At 44.7% G+C, this 18,553-nt stretch overlaps 1 protein-coding gene across 2 annotated transcripts in view; it reads right to left on the bottom strand.

Moving 5' to 3' along the window:
* Positions 1-5,130: 5,130 nt before the first annotated feature.
* The window catches only part of fxr2 (FMR1 autosomal homolog 2), a 40,634-nt gene continuing 27,211 nt past the window's right edge, over positions 5,131-18,553 (bottom strand). For both annotated transcript variants that reach the window (XM_069186823.1, XM_069186824.1), the window contains exons 11-17: positions 17,850-17,936; positions 15,200-15,428; positions 14,216-14,398; positions 12,464-12,667; positions 11,410-11,508; positions 10,432-10,532; positions 5,131-9,152 (exon numbers count right to left, since the gene is read on the bottom strand). In XM_069186823.1, coding sequence (XP_069042924.1) covers positions 9,045-9,152; positions 10,432-10,532; positions 11,410-11,508; positions 12,464-12,667; positions 14,216-14,398; positions 15,200-15,428; positions 17,850-17,936 — 1,011 coding nt within the window. In that variant the 3' untranslated portion in view covers positions 5,131-9,044. The remainder of the gene's footprint in view (positions 9,153-10,431; positions 10,533-11,409; positions 11,509-12,463; positions 12,668-14,215; positions 14,399-15,199; positions 15,429-17,849; positions 17,937-18,553) is intronic.

The following is an 18,553-nucleotide window of genomic DNA, read 5'->3' as shown; positions in this document are numbered from 1 at the left end:
CTCTATGAATTGGCTATATTACTCTGCTCTCCTCCCTACTGATAACTGGTGTGTGGTGAGCGTTCTGGCGCACTATGGCTGCCGTCGCATCATCCAGATGGATGCTGCACATTGGTGGTGGTGGAGGGGAGTCCCCATTACCTGTAAAGCGCTTTGAGTGGAGTGTCCAGAAAAGCGCTATATAAGTGTAAGCAATTATTATTATGTTAATTAAGTCATTATTTCACATACACTGATCCATTTTTTTCCATACACCATTCTATCTCACAGAACCTTTGAATTGTTAAATATAAAACCTTTATTTTTTTCAAGAAAAGATACATTTCAAATAACCAGGGCATCAAAGTAAGAAATTGTGATTCCCATAATTATGTATGTCTTTTCTGTCTAACCATGACACTCCTCACTCACATTCCATGACTCCTATTTTTCCTCCACCTCCTTGAAAAAAACAAAAAACAAAAAACCTCCAGAATTTCCAGAACGCAGCTTGTTGAAGGAGAAAACCAAACCGGAAGTTAAACCAAGCTATGAAAAATAACCTTATCTCCCAGAGAATGGACACACCGCCCTCCATCTCTCCCTATCCGGTCACAACAATCTAATCAGTACTCTAATCAAGTCTGCTCCAGTTTGCCCCTGTTCTCATCAGTCTTCTCCAGTCCTGCATCTTTTTTTTCCAAGCCAGCCTTGCCTAGGCTGACCTCCTTATACTTATAAAATGGTCATGATTTTTCAAAGCCCCATAAGAGCAATGCAGCTCTCTGTGACTAACATCTACTTTATATAAGCAAGTGGAAACTCCTCTGTCTGCCTGGAAAGGCACTACATGGCAGGAGGACTTGATGCAGGTGTTCAAGACACTGCCATTTTGTGACAAAGTGAACACAATGATGTGCGTCATGCTTTTCATTAAATAAAGAACCGAAGAACACAAATGGAAATTCTGGGGAAGTAGAATGTGCACAGTATGATAAATTATGCCAACTTCTGTTCCGCCAGAATGATCAATTCATTTTTTCCCCCTCTGTTGATCACTTCTAGTGAATTCAAACATCTGCAGCATTGTTTGAAATGTCCACGTTGCGCCAGTTTCAAGACATTGCTTTATGCGATTTCGTGTTTGGCTTGTTCTGCTAACAGAATAAGACTCTGTGAAAAAATAACGACAGAAGTTCCTGGGGCTAAATAAAAATCAAAAGAGTCATTCTTAGTTTAGGGTTGGATGGATTATTATACAACATGGATTTTGTAATTGAGAAATAAGGGATTTTACGTGCTTGGTCTGTTTCATTCTGTTAAAATATATACAGCAGGGTCAACAAGATCCCCCCTCAAACCTGAGGTGTCTGTATTAATGACTCACTTACACTCGTTCATTTTAGAAACAACCTTTTTTCCTGCTTATATCACACCCTCTGAAAGCCACATAAGTACATACATGAGTTACTAATCCCATGAAAAAAGTTAATCGTTAGTTCAAGAAGGTAATATGTCAACTTTTCCCCAACACAATTTTCTTCCGCATGCAAAGAAAAACACTTGAGACATGCTAGCAAAAAGCACTCCAGTAAACTTACTATTAGAGTAACACTGCGATAATGCAGGTCAAGAATGAACTCTAACAAGGGTAATTAGCAATCAGTTACTTCAATACAAATTAAAAGTACAACTTAATTAGAACCACTTGGCAAACATTTATAATGAACTGTCAGAAATTACTGCTAATACAGCAGATTTAGTCCAGAGTTAATTGCATCCAGAGAACAGTTTCACAGTGCTTAGCATTGCATAGTAAGTACGTTCTCCCTGTGTTTATGTGGGGTTCCTCAAGGTGCTCTGGTTTCCTCCCACAGTCCAATGATACACTGGCAGGTTAATTGGCTTCTGGGAAATTGGGCCCTGGTGTGAGTGTGTGTGCCCTGTGATGGGCTGGCATCCTGTCCAGGGTGTACCTTGCTTTGCGCCTGATGTTTACCGGGATAGGCTCTGGCTCCCCTGTGACTCTGAACTGGATAAAGATAAAGATAGCAAAACAGATAGAGACCTATGGTATCATGATGATATATTCATCTCAAGAAGAAACACTTTCTGCTTTACATCTGTAATCTGCACACTAGCTCTTCATCTCTCATCCCTCTGTGTGCCTATATCTCTAGTGTTCTGCCTTTGTTTGTGTCTAATCCTTATCATTTGAGTCATTACTGCACTTTATAAAAGTAGGACTGGAAACGACACATTATTCGAATGTAAAAACAACACACTGTCTCCTCTTAAAACTTTAGCTTTAGGTTGTCTCATTTCTTGAGGTTAATCATTAACTGTGGAAGGTAGGTACTATAGGTAGATGCTGTATACAGAGATAGAGAGACCTGCCTTGAGTCAAAACCTAACAGCATACATCATATTTATAATGATAGCCAGTGTTCACTCCTCTGAATATAGCGCAACGTGATGCTTTTCAAGAAAATAAGAAGCCGACAGTGTGTGAACATTAGATGTTGAAAGCAAAAAAATAAATAAATTCTCAGGTTACCCAGATCACATCAAAGAACAGCAGGTGCCTCTGACCGAGAATGTTTCATTCGTGACATAGGTGCAGAGTCAAGTTTAAAGTTACTGTTTCATTGCCCTTTATTCTTTTCAGAAAGAGTATACAGCTCCTAGCAACAATACCTACACAAAAAGGTTGAACCAGTAAACAAAGCCCAGAAAAGACACTACTGTTGACTTTATGAGGACTTCCTGCCTCCGAGTTCAAAAACCAGTATCTCAAGTTACACGAGTTTACGTTGTCATAGTATCTATAGTATGTGATGAAAAATGGGAAACAGTTAGGTTTTGAAAATGAACTAACACTTAATCGTCAGCTGTTTTCCAAGAAACTTAACAAAAAATGTAATTGTTTTGTTTAGGCACTGAACATTTGCTTCCTTTTTTTACTTTCCCAGATAAAACACAACTGATAATTCAGGGAAACAAGTATTTGGACTAAAAATTGGCTATTAAATATAAAGCAAAGAGTAAAAATAAGATTTAATGCTCTGATTGGGGTGATATAATTGGCAGGGTACCACAGGGATCTATACTAGGACTACTGCACTACTTAATTTATGTATTTATATGGATTCCAGAATATTAAATTAGTCAAGCTTTTGAAACCATGTTATAGAAAGGATATTGCTGTTCTGGAATCTGTCCAGAAAAGAGCAAGCAAATCTATTCTGGAAATTAAAGGAATGGCCTACTTTGACACACTGAAGGGACCTGAAACTTTTAAGTCTTTAACAGAGAAGACTACGAGGGGACCTTGTACAAGAATTGAAGCTCCTCATTCAAAGTCAACACAGCAGATTTCTTCAGATTGAACAGAGAAGCACAGAGTTTCAGAGCACACATGGAAACTATGTGGAGGTGGTGGACAAGAAGCACCTCTTCACACAAAGTGTGGAAGGAGTGTAGAACAGACTGTCAAGCCTTATTGCTGAAGACAATACAATAGTTTCTTTCAGGATGAGATCCAGGGATCAATTAACTACTAACTCCCAAACAACCTCTTCTTATCTTTAACCGTTCTTAGGTTCTTTGTAAATGACCGTATGATTTCAGGTTTCAAACCGCAATGTTGGACCAGCTGCCTTCATCTGATCACGGAGGCGATATGGGAATTAACCCAGTATGGGACAAATAGTGAAGAAAATTTGTCCTACATAGCTATGGATACAACAAAGCAGCACATTCTTAGTTAAGTGCTGTGATAGGTTGCAGGGACAAAAGCCCACCCAGACAAAGATAGAAGGCCTGCTGTACTAGCACACTCAAATGGGAGCACCAGATGGAAAAATTAATTTCCATACCGTTTTGAGAAAACGGTCCTCAGCAGCTTTCCCATGATGCTCCCTGGCTCCTAGCAGGAAAAGAATGGGTCTGAACCCTTATCTGGTTACCTCAACAACACGGCTCTAGGGAACCAGTGTCTAAAAGAGTGACCTCATGTCACAGGACACAGGGCTGGAAAATCTTACACTAGATAAACTCAGCTAGCCTCCCCTGCTGTTCTTAAGGTCTCCCAGACACAACTCTACTGAAACTCAGATCTGACAAGATCAAGTCACAAGGTTGGATCGCTACTGCCTAATTATAATTCGGACATAATGATGGACTACGATTACATATGGCACAGTTATAGACGTTGCACTTTTCATTTTCACTCAGTTGAACAATTTGGATTTTGAGTCACTTTACCTGCATTGAAAAATCATAACTGCCATTTACAATATTATAAAGTACCTATAAACCTATAGAACCAGGTATCACAACTGCAGAACACAGCTACAGCAACAAACACTTCAAGCTCAATTAATCTGACCACAATTGTCAACAGCCCTTCTGAAATGCCGACAATAGACAGCACTTCTCATTGTCTTTGGTTGATAAACTCCCCTCTTTGTTTGTCAGCCAACAGAATTTCAAAAGACTGTTTGAAACAGCAGCTGCAAATGTGAAGGCAGAGGGGGAGGGAAGCTCTAAACATGAGGACAATCAACTACTGGCTGGCTGAGTGGTTAGCATTGCTGCTTTGCAAAGCTGGAGCCCTGGGTTCAATGCTTGCCCTGGACTGCTATCTGCATGGAGTTTGTATGTTCTCCTCCTGTTGCCGGGGGTTTCCTCCCACAGTCCACCGATACACTGGTAGGTTCACTGACTTTTGGAAAAACTGGCCCTGGTGTGAGGGTGTGTGTTTGTGTGCGTGTCCAGAGATGGATTGGTGTCCCATCCAGGATGAATCACACCTTGTGCCTTTGGTTTGCCAGGATGGGCTCTGGTTCCCCCACAACTCTGTATTGGATAAAGCATTTAGAAAATGGGTAATCAGCTACTAAAAGAAAAAAAAAGAACTGTGCTCCTGATCCATTTAGAAAATGGATAATCACATGCCTTGTCCCATTCATTGCTGCCAGTTTTTGCTACAGCTCAGCTCTTTAAATCCCACTTCCTGCTGGCTTCATCAGACAAGTTGAAAACTATTTTCACCAGCTCTTTTTCACGGTCTCTAAGGCCATGACTGGACACTTCTCCAGGTCATGGAGCAGAACTCCACAGATATCGATAATAAATTGGACACAGCAGTTGCAAGGTCGAGAAACAGCCTTTTTATTGAGTTTGCATTGAGTGTCATGTTATTGCCATTGACATTTGAAGAACACCAGTTATTAGACACTGTACAACACATGAGCTCGATGCACAGAGAGTGAGCACGCCACATCCAGGCCACACTGACCCAAGTACTGAGATAATTGGCCATCTTGAGTGGAAAAGAGGGAGCCTTCCACGTTCAAATCAGGTTGGAGTCTAATAACTGCCTAGTGTTCGGGAGAGGGACATGCAACCAAACTCCTAAAGCTCTGCAGACTGGCACACGGTCCTGATGTCCATCTTTATCAGGAGGTAAGCCTTCAAGAAAAAGGGGTTTTGATTTTTCTTTAATACAAATACGAACTTGCCAATCTAGCCCTGTTCCAGAAATGCAAGAAAAGAATTGTCTGCCCCACAGAGGGATCCATTCCATAGTTGACAAGGCCCGTTTCATCATGACCAATTCTCTGCAAACAGGCACGGGTTTCAAATCACGTATTTTGCTTTTTGAAATAGGCTATTTCTGCATAAAAAGTGGAAAAAAGTGAAATCTACAAATATGCCCCAAAAGTTGGTCCCTTCTTTACCTAAAACAATTTAGACGCTACAAAAGAAATTCAGAATGACTCCGTTTAAAAAATTCACTGTGCTTCACTTAAAACACTGCAAACTGTACCCGCAGGCATCAATTGAATCAGAAGGTACTGCTGTGTTATTTCCTCCGATTACAGTATCTTACATTTCCTTCACTGAAGGAGATCAAAAGACATCTTTCTAGGAAACCACAACAATCTAAGACATTCAGATACATCGTATGTTTCTTTTAGAGTCTTCTTCCATATTTGAGTCACAAAACTAAGTGACAAAGTCTGGGAGAGGTTACATTAATTTCTAAGCCATTGTCTCCGACGGATTTGGTTTTAATAACAGGGTGTTGTTGAGAATCAAAACCTGTGGTTGTGAAGGAAGAGGAGCAAAAAAAACAAATCAAAAGGGACCAACTTTTTCCTGTTTCAAACAAATTAGGGTATGTGATTCATGGCGCTACACTAATACATTAGAGGTAAGCCCAAAGACAATGAATTTAGCTCTGGTTTAACACGGCTGATGGAAAAAGCAAGGCTGTGTTCCATTTGGAAGCTCAAGATCGCAAAAGCAAAGGAATTCTGGGATGGATGACGGTTTCTGTGCCAAGAGCTGCATCTTATATGTCAAAGCCTGAATGCCTGGTGCTCACTCCAGCCATCTGAAATTCCTTCACTGTAGTAAACCATAATGAGCTAATCAGTAGTAAGGCTTCCTCTTTAAATACTGTACAGTGAATAAATAGTCATTTGGATCAAAACAATACTACAGACCTCTCCCTCCCACCCCCTTCCCCAACCTCTAATTTGTTTTCGGTAACTAACACCTTCCTTCCCTATCTGGTAACAGGCAGCATTTGACTGATAACCAACTCATAGAAACTTACTTTAACCCCTTCAGTCCTTTCGCTGGGAGTTGTTTCCTGACAAAAACCAATTCGCAGCGCTGCTTTTTGGAAGCAACACAATGTACCAATTCAAGCACTTGAAATACTTTCACCCTCCACCTCGAAACGCAAAACGTTTGTTTTCAACAGCTCGCCTGCGGCAAATATGACCTTTTAGACGAAACTGCAATTTCCTTTAACAGCTGATCCCTTTCCATTAGGTGATGTTTTACTAATGCCAGCATACACCCTATATTATGTGGATTCTTAGACAGCCAGAAACGAGTGTGCGCAGCTTTTGGGATGAATGCCAAAGAGTTCAGGGCTGAGCACCAGAAACAGTGTTTATTAACTGGGGATAGGTAATAAAGGAAGGGCTTGGCAAGTTATACTCAGATGAACAATTGCTATTCTCATCCTTCAAAAATAGTTATTCTAGAATACAATTTTGGTTCTATTGTAGTTCTATCCTAATCTCAGGGGTATATCTGAAACCCATCCAATAACTCCCATTCAGAATGTTTCATATCAAGCAGCTGGAACAAAGTGAAATACCTGGGCTCAGCTGTTCAGGATAACGTGTATGTCCTTCGCAGGAAGTGTCATTTCATAATTATGACCTGAAGACTGGCCAACTTCACCCTTCAACAAAACCCAGATCGCTGCTAAGAAGCAATTCTGGAGTGACCAGCACTACAGTCTCTGCTGTCTTCTTCCAGTTCATTTTTTTTTGGTTTGGTATGGTTCCTTGGCGGTTTTTAAGTTCCAGGGACAAATCCCCCGATTGTGATTTGGAATAAAAAAAATAATCTTGCAAAAACTAAGAGAATCTGACATTCTGCAGCTCTGCAGGTTTTGTTTTAGAAGCCAGGATTTATTGTATTATAAATGAGGATTAGCAGCCTAACATCTTCACCTGACATGACTGTTTTAAGTCAGGAAAGACTCAAGATTTCTTTGGTGTCCATTTCCAAGACACTAGAAAAAGATGAAAAAAGTGATTTCTCTAAATCAGATCACTTTCATTCTAAATACAGAATTTGTGCAGCACTTTTGATAAGGTTATGGGCTCTTTTTTTGTTGTCTTGGCAGCAAGACTCCTGGGACCCATATAACTTGGTTTGCAGACAGTGTTTTGTACTCCACAGCAGGCTTTGGGTCACACTTTTAAAAAGGGGTTAAAATAAGTTTTCAGAATCCTAAATAGAGAGCACATTCAAAGCCTACAAACAGCATAACCACCAATGCAGTCCTCTTTTGCAGTCAAATCAACACCTGGCCAGCTTCTACGTTGCCTCCTATTAACCCACCCCCGAGCACTTTTGGCCAAAATTGCAGGTGGCCTTTTTCAGCTGCAGTGGTTTCCAAGGCAACGGTGTAGTGATTCGGTTCACAAGCTCCTTCACTGTACTGCAGGCCCCAGGTTAAAGGAGGCTACCTGGGGAGACACTGTTTGACTAGACCTTCAAGTACTTCAGAATTATGCACCAGTATTTAGGGTCTGAATGCTTTTTTCGGCCCACAATCCTTTTCGGTTTCATTTCAGAACAAACAAGAAGAAAAAAAATGGTCAAGCGGTCTTTGAGTCTAAACAGTTCAAATCTAGATCCTCCTCTGTCTATCCAGTTAACCACACTCCTCTCTGCCGAACGCAGACATGCCAAACACACACACACACACGCAAACAGCCAGACACGCACAGCTCATCGACTCCTTCCTGAGAACAAGTGCCCGGTAAATTTTGGCACAAAACATTTTTTTTATTTTTAGCCAATTTTCACCACGTTCCATCTGCCTCTTCTCTCTCTATGCACCTCTCTCCGTCTCCCTTCCCCCCCGCCTTCTCCTATTTCTTTTTGTACTTCGTCACCACCAGAAAAAAAAATACCCTCCACCTTCCCTTGAAAAGAAAGGAAAAAAAAAGGTTTGCAAATTCAAGGCACAATGTCTCTTTTCATTATATATTCATTATTGTCAGTGTTTTTTTTCTCAACTCCCAACAAGGTAAAGACGCCTGTCAGTTAAGGTAGCCTTCGCCCCTTCCCCATCTCTCTCCTGTAAACCTGTCCTCCCTGCCCTCCTCTCCATGTCACACCGGACAGAACAGGCTTTTCAGGGAGCGCGGCTGAGAGTCTAGTCCGGTAAAAAGAAAAGAAACTAACAAACTCAAGTGTCACGTCCTGTTACAGGTTTGTTTCTGAAAAACAAGCCATATCCATCAGCTCTTTTTGGCAAGCTAGTTAAATAAGCACTAGTACTGATAGATAAAGAGATACACACGGCACGTGGTTCGTGTTAAGTAGATGCGTTTTTTTTTCTCTTTTGTAGAAATTCGGGTTTCCTTTGCTCATCCGTTTCACGTAAATGCAAGCAGGGACGTTGTGTTGCCATGGAGACTATTTTTTTAAACTTAATTTTTTTCTTCTGGTTGCTGTTTTTAGGAGACCCCGTTGACCAAAGCCGGGGCCTCGCTTGTTGGGGCAACGTCGTCGCCGCTGGGGGAACGTTTTGCCGGCTTGTGATCTGCTCTGGCGTTCCCGTTTTCCTGAATAAAAGAAAAGCAAGCTCTGGTCAGGGCGGATGACAATAACCCTGCTCCCTGGTTAGCTTCCCTTTCTGCAAACAAAAAATGGATTAGGTCCGGACTGACAAAGAAATCCAAATCTTTGCTCTTTTTTTTAACAAAAGAGTTTTTTTTTTTGGTTAGAGACCCACGTGAAAGATCACGTCCAGGGATCTGCCAACACCTGTTCATCATTCCTAGAAAAAGAAACACCTTCCCAGTTTTAATCCTTTTTTAGAGTTGTGGCTTACAAAGAAAATTCCTAAATGAAAAAATCGAGTTAAGTGGGTGGCACAGTGGTTAGCCTTGAGAGGTGTGAATGTGTGTCAGTCAGTCCAGCGATGGACTGGCGTCCTGTCCAGAGCGTGGCCTGACTTGAACAGGCTTTAGGTCCCTTGGATTGGATAAAGTTGTTAGAAAAATGGATGGATTTATTAGGTAAGTGAAGTGGGAAATACAAGGATCCTGGCTAAAAATGACAGAGGTCAGTTAACTTTGCAACCAAGTTAATAGTCAAGGTTTAGATAGTCCATATGAAAATCAATGAGGTACTTGTACAGCCCCTTACACCTCAAAGAACTAGTCCTTTTTATATGTCAAAGCACATATCAAGTTCAACCAGTGATTAAGTGTAGCCCAACTGGGCTAACAAGATCCCTTCTGCACCAACAGCCCCACTGCACAACAGATCAAATACTGCTTATTGCTGTTATATCCTGGGTGGCTCCAGCAAAATACGCTGGCATTGTTAATTGGCTTGGGGTGTGTGCAATATTATTATATGCATGAATGCATGAAAAGGTCTATTGGGCTGGCTGTATTTATGTTCCTAAGAAAGTACAACTGAGAATGTGTCCTTCAATGTGGGTTTCATGGGAGGCTCTCTTGTATAAATTAGATGACTGACACTGGTGGGGATAAATAGATCCCAGCCTAGGAGGTCACACATTGATCCCAGTTTGAAATAAAACTCTTCACTGTTATATGGGGTCTGGACACTAGAGGTCACCTTTTTACCAGTGAATGCGATGCCTTACATCACGGGCAGAAGCAGGAAGTTATAAGGGATCTGGAGCAGAAGAACTTTGAGATCCAAGAGACGTTTTCAACTAACAAACAGTTAAAATGCACTTTTATTTGAGCATTTTTTTTACCTGCGCTGCCACTTACTGTACCAGCCTTGCGATCCACTACGTGTTGGGCAGTGTTCGATTAAGAGAACTGGATCGGACAGCACCAGAGGAAAATGAATAATAGTCACCTTGGGCTCAGAGGAAGCAGGTGTGGGGTCCACGTTGTCTTTCTGAGGCGGATTCTGTCTGCTCTGCGACTCTGCGCGGGAAATGTAGTCCGCCACCGTCACTGCGGGCAAGACAAAGAGGGTTCAGGACTTCCCAGCTCTAGTTTTGAGCCATGTCCTTCCTTTCTTCAACAAATCTTTTTTCTGCATGATATTCATGTGGATACTGCCTTCAACTAACATCAATACAAAGGAAATGTGCTATAAACTGAAAAACCAAACCGTCCTTTGAGCTACAACTGGTTTAGCAGCTACATGCAACACCAAAGCACACATTCAAATGTTATATGTATTGAAAGAAAACTATTAGTGCTTAATTACTCCGCTTCACAACTGGATGACTGCAACTACATCATTCAGTAGTTCATATCAGTTTTGTGAATCTTAAATGTGGATATCCTATACATTAAGGAATAAGGGATTCACCGCTACTCTATTTGAGAAACACCCTGGGATTTTTAATGACCACAGAGAGTCAGGACCTTGGTTCTACGTCTCATCCGAAGGATGGTGCCTTTTTACAGTATACTGTCTCTGTCACTGTACTGGGGCATTAGGACCTACAAGGACTGCAGCGCCCCCCTACTGGCCCCACTAACACCTCTTCCAGCAGCAACCTTAGTTTTTCCCAGGAGCTCTCCCATCCAGGTACTGACCAGGCTCACACCTGCTTAACGTCAGTGGGCTGGCAGCTGTGAGTTGCGGGGTGATATGGCTGCTGGCTGCTGCCAACAATGACCAGGAATCGACAAAAGACAAAGCCAGACTGGCAAGGCATGGCAAAGGCCACTACTTCGCCAATCGGTGCTAGCCCAGGCCGCCCTGGAGGTGGCGCTATGGAGCACCCCATGAAACAAAGAGGTACAGGAGGAGCGCCTTGACGCGTTGTCTGGACCGGGCCACGTAGAGGGAAGAGGAGCGGAGGTCGGCCTGACTCACCGTGCTGCCGGTCCCGGCTGGCGGAGCCCCCCTCCGGGCGGTTGCCGCGGTTCCGGCGGCGCCGGCTGCGGTTCCTGCGCTGGGGTTTGCTGTCGTCTTCTGGCGAGGGAACGGAGAGGGAGGTCAGGCGAGACGCACGCACGCAAAACGGCTACAGAAACGTCAGAATTTGTGCTCCAAGACGAGCAGCGCAGCATCTGGCAAGCTAGTAGATTCCCTTTTCAGCGAGTCTGTGGTTTTCAGGACACTACCCAGTTCTCCTCACAGAGATTTTACTTCCATCTCCCTTTTTTATCCCTCAATTTTCTAACCGCATCTGTCATGCAGGGCTGCAGGGGAGGCGGAGCCTATACCAGCAAGCAATGGGCGAAAGGCAGGATACACCTGGACGGGACATAAGTTATAATACACACTCACACCAGGGCCAACTTTCTCACAAGCCAATTAACCCACCAGCCTGTCTTTGGACTGTGGGAAGAAATCCATGCAAATATGGAGAGAACATATGAACTCCACACAGACAGTACCTCAGGGATTGAACCCAAGGCCCCAGTGCTGTGAGGCAGCAATGTCTTTAAACTTATTTTGAGAGACTAGTTTGTCTTAACCTCATGTCTTAAAAGTTAAACAGAGGTAGGGAAGACCCTCCATTACTCCATGTATATAATTTAGCCTTAGTTTTGCCACTAATTGGATAGCAGACATGCAGACGAACAATTCTTCACATCTCTACTACAGCTTTAGCATTTTAATGATCTCTTAAATGCTGAAGAGTTGAAAAGAGTATAAAGGCAGGTGCAGTAAGAAAAAGCACAAGAACAAACTGGGAGCTGTAACAAATATTCCAAACCCTCAAAGGTAACATCACGGTCAACCCAACAGATTTCTTCAGAATGAAAAGGAGAGATTACTTTACACAAAGGATGGTGGGAGCGTGGCACAAGCAACAATGGCATGTTGTTGAAGCCAATAACCTGGCTGGATGAGATCCTTGTTTCAATTGGTAACGAACAGGCCGAATGGACAGGACCGTTTCCTAGCGGGAATCTCTCACCCAGTCCGTTCTCGCTCACTGATGGGCCATCGGACTCGGCCGCCCCGTCCATCACGCTGGGCTCCTGGTCGGTGCGCCGGCGCCGGGAACGCCGCCTCCTGTCCCCGCTGGCCTGGCTCTCGCTGGCGTCCGTGTCGCCGGCCTGATCAAGCTCGCCCGCTCGGTCCAGCAGGGAGAAGGGGTTGCTGTCGGGGTCCCGTAGCACTGAGACAGGAGGCATACAGGAACTTCAGTTACCAGGGCTGCCCACAAGGGGGCACAGGAAACTACAGATGGTGCAAATATCACACCTGAGACTAAGGCCAGTGGACTTTCTGCCACTCATTTGCTATTTTCCCCCCCCAAAGATCTATCCTGTAGGAATTTGAAAAACCTTACAACGATGAATCTAATGAGAGCTTTTAATATAAAACTGAATCAGGTCTAGAAACAGTCATGCTCTTTTGTCACAAACATTACCAACTATAAACAAATATACTTGGTGGGGAAACAAAAATTCTGATCTGTTTAAGTCTGTGGTCTATATGCAGTTTACAAAGGAACAAGTAATAGGTTTATTTTCAGCATGGAATAAACCTATTACTTGTTCCTTTGCAGCCTACGCATGCTGACGCAGCTACCCACCTGAACTACTATATGCAGTTTAGACTTACTGGGTCACTGAGTGAAAAATGCCCTCTAGTGGATTCTGTGAGGATAATTATAGCATATAGTAAACAAGATGGCAAGATAAGGACAGATTTCAACACTATTATTGAAACCAAGGACCGGATAGTATAAACATGTTCAAAAAGACCAGGGAGTGAAAGCTTGGTAAGTCAAAGCCTTGATTTCTCAGAACTGTCCAGAAGCGAAACCAGGAGCAAAGAGGCCTGAAATGCTAGAAGGACAGACACTGGTAAAGACAAATCTGAGAGCGAGATTCCTAGGAATGAGATGAGTATCAGGAAAGTTTATCACTATTACAATACTGAACAGAACAGAAGCCAGTCAAGTCAGACACAACCATGGGGCTGACTTATTATTCAATATACCAAATGTATCGAGTATTTTAATAATGTTTTATTAAGACGGGTCTGGCTAAAATTCCCTTGACCGACTTAATCCAACTGAGCTGTGGACTGATGTTCTACATGAGGACTTCCATAAAGACCGTAACAGATGCCTTTTTGCCTTCCTTTCTACCCTCCCGCTTGAGAAGATCTGGCAGCTCCCCACAGCTAAATATAGTCCCAGAGCTCCACAGCACAGGAGCCTTGTCTATCACACACACCCCAGAAATGGAGGCGTTCTGCTGAAGGAGGTGCTGTATTTTGGCCAAGATCTTAAACAGAGAGCCTGATAAGAGAAAAGATGAGGGAGGCTCACTCCTATGTCTTAGGGAAGATCCGATTCAGTTCGCATTCTCTCCAGAGATGGAGTGGAAAAACAGCACAGCTGTGGTCTCCTCCCCACTTCTGCTGGGGTGGGCTGCTGTGCTGGCCCTTCCGAGACCCATTACAGGAGTCTCTAGTTCACCGACAGCTCTGAGATTGGTTGCGATTCTATTTTTTCAAGACATGAACAAGCATCTTAGATTAAGACATCTAAATGCACAGCAGGGCTGCAGGGTTAAAAAGCTCTTCCTATAAGGCCCCGCTTTCCTCTTCGCCCATCACCAGCCCGTCCTTGGCGCTGCTCTTCAAACCGCCAACTGTGTCTCCCCAGCTGCGAGTTCGAATCTAGGTGAAGCCATGTGCCTGAAAGACTCACCTGAGCTGATGGTGCTGCTGGCCGGGCGACCCCCGGGGCCCCCTCTGCCCCGGCTGGAGGGCAGGGGTCCCCCTCGGCCCCTGCCTCCGCGGCGGGGCCTCTCGTCCGCCGCCGTGCGGGGGCGCTGCTCCCTCTCGCTCACCTCCTCCGACTCCGAGGCGTTGGACAGCTCCGAGTTGGTGCCTGAAACGGACAGAGTTTAGAATAGGGAGCCGTAAGCAAAGAACAGCTCTCGGAGAACACACGGCCTCACTTTTTTTTTAACATAAGCCATCAGTCTCATCCTCAACGGGGTCAGCTCAGCACTCTTCTCGGACATTACCAGACGTCGGCTGCGATGGGCGAGTGGTTAAGGCGTTGGACTCTCCCCCCCCCGCAGGTTCGAACCCTGTTTGCAGCGTTTTACCTCAGCCATATCACCCTGCAACTCACAACTGAAAAGCCACTGAAGCTCAGTCAGTACCCGGATGGGAGCTCCTGGGAAAAACTAAGGTTGCCGCTGGAAGAGGTGTGAGAGGGACCAGCAGGGGGCGCTCACCCTGCAGTCTGTGTGGGTCCTAATGCCCCAGTATAGTGACGGGGACAGTATACTGTAAAAAGGCACCGTCCTTCGGATGGGATGTAAAACGAGGTCCCGACATTAAAAATCCCCCCAAAAAAGGCACTGCCCAAGTCGGGGCTGCACATTGGTGGTAGTGGAGGAGAGTCCACATTACCTGTACGGCGCTTCGAAGGGAATGTCCAGAAAAGTGCTGTATAAGTGTAAGGAAACTTTTCTCAAGCGGATTTACTACATTTACCACACTAAAATGGTAGGACTATTACTACAGCCATGGCGTTTCCTCCACCACAGCCTGCAAAAAACGGGGCTCAAACCGGCACGCGGCGACAGCCTGGCTCCCACAAACAGGAACCCATTCAGAAGAAGACATGACCCCACCCCCCTCCCCCACAAAGCTGGCCGAGTGGGGTCCTGGTTCTCACCGTATCCGGAGTGGTGGCTGTTGGAGGTGCGCCGGCCCCGGCCCCGGCCCCCGTAGGTGCGCGAGCCGTGGAGGGACGAGTTGCTCTCGTCCGTCAGGTAGCCCCTCTCGCGGTCGCCGCCGCCCCCGCCGCCCCCCCCGCCCCGGCTGGGGGCGGCCCGGAAGCCCACGCCGATCTGCCGCAGCTGCTCGTCGATCTGCAGGCGCTCCAGGCGCAGCTGTTCCACTTCCTAGACACGACAAGTGGGCTCCGTCAGCCTGGGAGCGGCAGTGCCTCCTGGAGGGGGGGCCAGCCTGCATCTCTTCCCATCGATGCCCCCCCCCACCTTGAGGCCACTAACACAATCGAAGCTTCGAAGCCCTCAACATGGAAAAACCATCTCAGGTCCATAAAGTTCTCACAGTGCCCGCCCGAATGCCCAGGAGCTTGATTCACACATTTAGAACTTCAAAACTTGACTTCCTCAAATCTTGGCTCTATGGGCTCCCCAACACTCTCCTCAGTAAACGGCAGTATGTCCACAACCTTCTAAATCACACCAGACCCTGGCAGCACGTCACTCCTACACTGTAATCCCCACACTGGTTGCTGATGACGTCTCTTATTCAATCTAGGATCTTGTCACTTAAAGGCTCTGAATAATCTGGCTCCCCCATGTTTACACTTCCTCCCATAGGCTCCAGGGAATCAGGCTGGTCCTTTGCTCAATATATCCAGGACTAAACCTCGGATTTTTAGGTGACTATGCTTTTTCTGTCACGCATCTGTATTTATGGAACGCCCTGGAGAGGCAGATTCCTTGACTGCTTAAATCTAAACTTGAAGCTAACATTTTTACTAGGACCTACATCAGACCACCTTACAGTTTATCCTGTACAATCTTTATATTTCAATATATAGATTTTTTAGCATTTTGTACTGCATCCCTGGTTTTGGAATAAAAAGTCAATTTGTAATTTTATTAATTCAGACCTATTTAACTAGTTTTTAAATGTTACGCAACTGAAACATCTTTTTAATTTAGCTTTTGCCAGGGGTTATTTGTTTAGAATGAAAATGCAATTTGATTAAAATATACAAAATGTTCCGCTCTGGGGGTCCTCAAAGGAGGACCCTGGTGTATTGAATCAAATTGGCAGCCAGCAAACCAGACAACACTGATCAAGATAAGGCTCTTCCTGTGGTGGGGTGTGAGATGCAGACATGGTTCTGTAGTGACCCCTCTGTGATCAGCTGCAGTACACACGCAGGTGTCATTAGCACGTGCTTCCAGAATCTGAATGGAGACGTGACAACTGACAATGGGACAAGCAGCCCTTAAAAAGAAAATTGCCTTCCCCCCCCTCACCAAAAAGAACATGCATTATGCTTGATAAAGAACAACAAACGGGGAGATCGCAGATCCAGGTTGAAACGGTGTTTGGAGTGTGCTACAGCTCTCGCTCGAGGTTTCCTGACTTTTAGGGAAGCCTAACTGAGCCAGAACGCATGGTGGGGGGGGGATGACTTCTCCTGCGTGCTATGCGACAGCTGCTCGCCCCAACAGCTGCGAGAGGAAAGGGAGAGTATTTTTAGGAGCCCGTGTTTCTGTAATCCACACGACTCCTTCATTCATGCCTGCAGGCGGGGAGCTAATTATAAAAACTCCGGGGCCGAGGTTTAAATGAGGCCTCCTCAGCACATTGGAGAACAGGTGGAGGGGGCAGGTAGACAGGAGGTCACATTAATCACTTCATCCCCTCCAGCAGTCTGGGCCCCCTCTCTTCCACTGAGAGGAGAAAAACGACCAGTTGCACAATTCCACAAAACCATCTAAAGCAATCCCATTCCAAGTACACAGTCTCAGGAACAATCTGACACTGATCTTAAATGTGATGCAAAGCCCTCCAACAGGTGGATGGCAGGGTACACCCTGGTGTGCTTCATAAAAGACAGGAGATTTAAAACACTGTTCAGAGATTTCAGAAAAAAAAACTATTTCACAAAGATGTATCTTTACTCTAAACCCTCCTACATCTTTACAATATTTCCACTGCTAGAACTTGCATAGTGTATTTTCATATAAAATGTGTACTGTATTTGCCTGACATGGAGGTGACAAATTACAACTTATTTTTTGCATTATTTTTTAAATTTGTGTTTTAGAACGAGTGGGAGGCAGATGAACACAAACTTCAAACCAGGGTCCAATTACGTGCAGATGACCGGACGTCAGTGACAGATGCACGTCACTCGTATAAACACAGCAACGTGCTGCTTCAGAGCTCCTGAAACTACTGCTGAGCAACTGCTGACATCTTTAACTTCCCACTAAATCTAGTGGGTGTGTGTCCACACCTTCGGAGCCAGCAGCAGCACTGCGCAGAAGGATCAAATCTCAGAAGCAAAGACCTAACTTTCAATGCAGTCTTAAACAGCACTTTGCAGAAAGGAAAGATTTAGACCTCTTATCAAAATGTGGATTTTAGGCATTCGTTATACTGATTGCTGTGTCTGTTGACTTTATGCTGTACATTGTCATCCTTCCTCTATGTAACGCAAAAATGTTCTCTAAAGGTGCTGCAGGTTGAAGGGTAAATGTAGAAAATGAAGTTCATGATGGGGTTATTCATCTGAGACCAGCAGGGGACGGGCCCATAGTCTTCCTCACCTGTAGGTAAGCCAGGTGGTACTCCAGCAGGGCTTGGGCATTGCTGATGTTCTCCTTCGTGCCCACAAACACAAATGGGACCATACCCTAGGAGGAGAGAGAGGGAGAAGAGATTCACATCCAGATCCAGAACACGCATCCATTGCTTTACCAACAGCTTGATCAAGTACAGAGTCACGGGAAGCCGGAGTCTATCCTAGCAAGCAGCAGGTGCAAGACCGGGTACACCTTGCACAGGACACCAGTCCACCACAGACAAGCACACTATTGCACCGGGACCCATTTAAGCCCATTAACCTAAGAGCATGTCTTCGGACTGTGGGAGGAAACAAGAGCATGTGAACACATATAAACTCTATACAAATGGCATCCCAGATCCAGAACTGAACCCAGAGCCCCAGGGCTTGGAATTCCATCTTCAGAAAGGCCACAATCTATAAATTGATGTATGGAAATCTGATGGAGTACATTAGACATATATACAAGCAGTGCCATTTTGCAGGTTCCAAATGTATATTTATCTGCATACATTCCATCGTGAAATCGACACCCTTGTTTTGTGGCTTCTAGATAAAAATGGAGATGACATCTGGCACCCATGGGAGATCGCTGCGGCCTCTCGAGAGTTGTCTGGCTGGGCTTCAAAGTCAGCCCATCTGAACAGTCTTCTTTCACTGTTCACAGGAAGACCTAAGGCCTAAATG

The sequence above is a fragment of the Lepisosteus oculatus genome, chromosome 3 (assembly GCF_040954835.1).
Source record: "Lepisosteus oculatus isolate fLepOcu1 chromosome 3, fLepOcu1.hap2, whole genome shotgun sequence".
Taxonomy (NCBI): Eukaryota; Metazoa; Chordata; class Actinopteri; order Semionotiformes; family Lepisosteidae; genus Lepisosteus; species Lepisosteus oculatus.
This window is presented reverse-complemented; position numbering and strand designations above follow the sequence as displayed.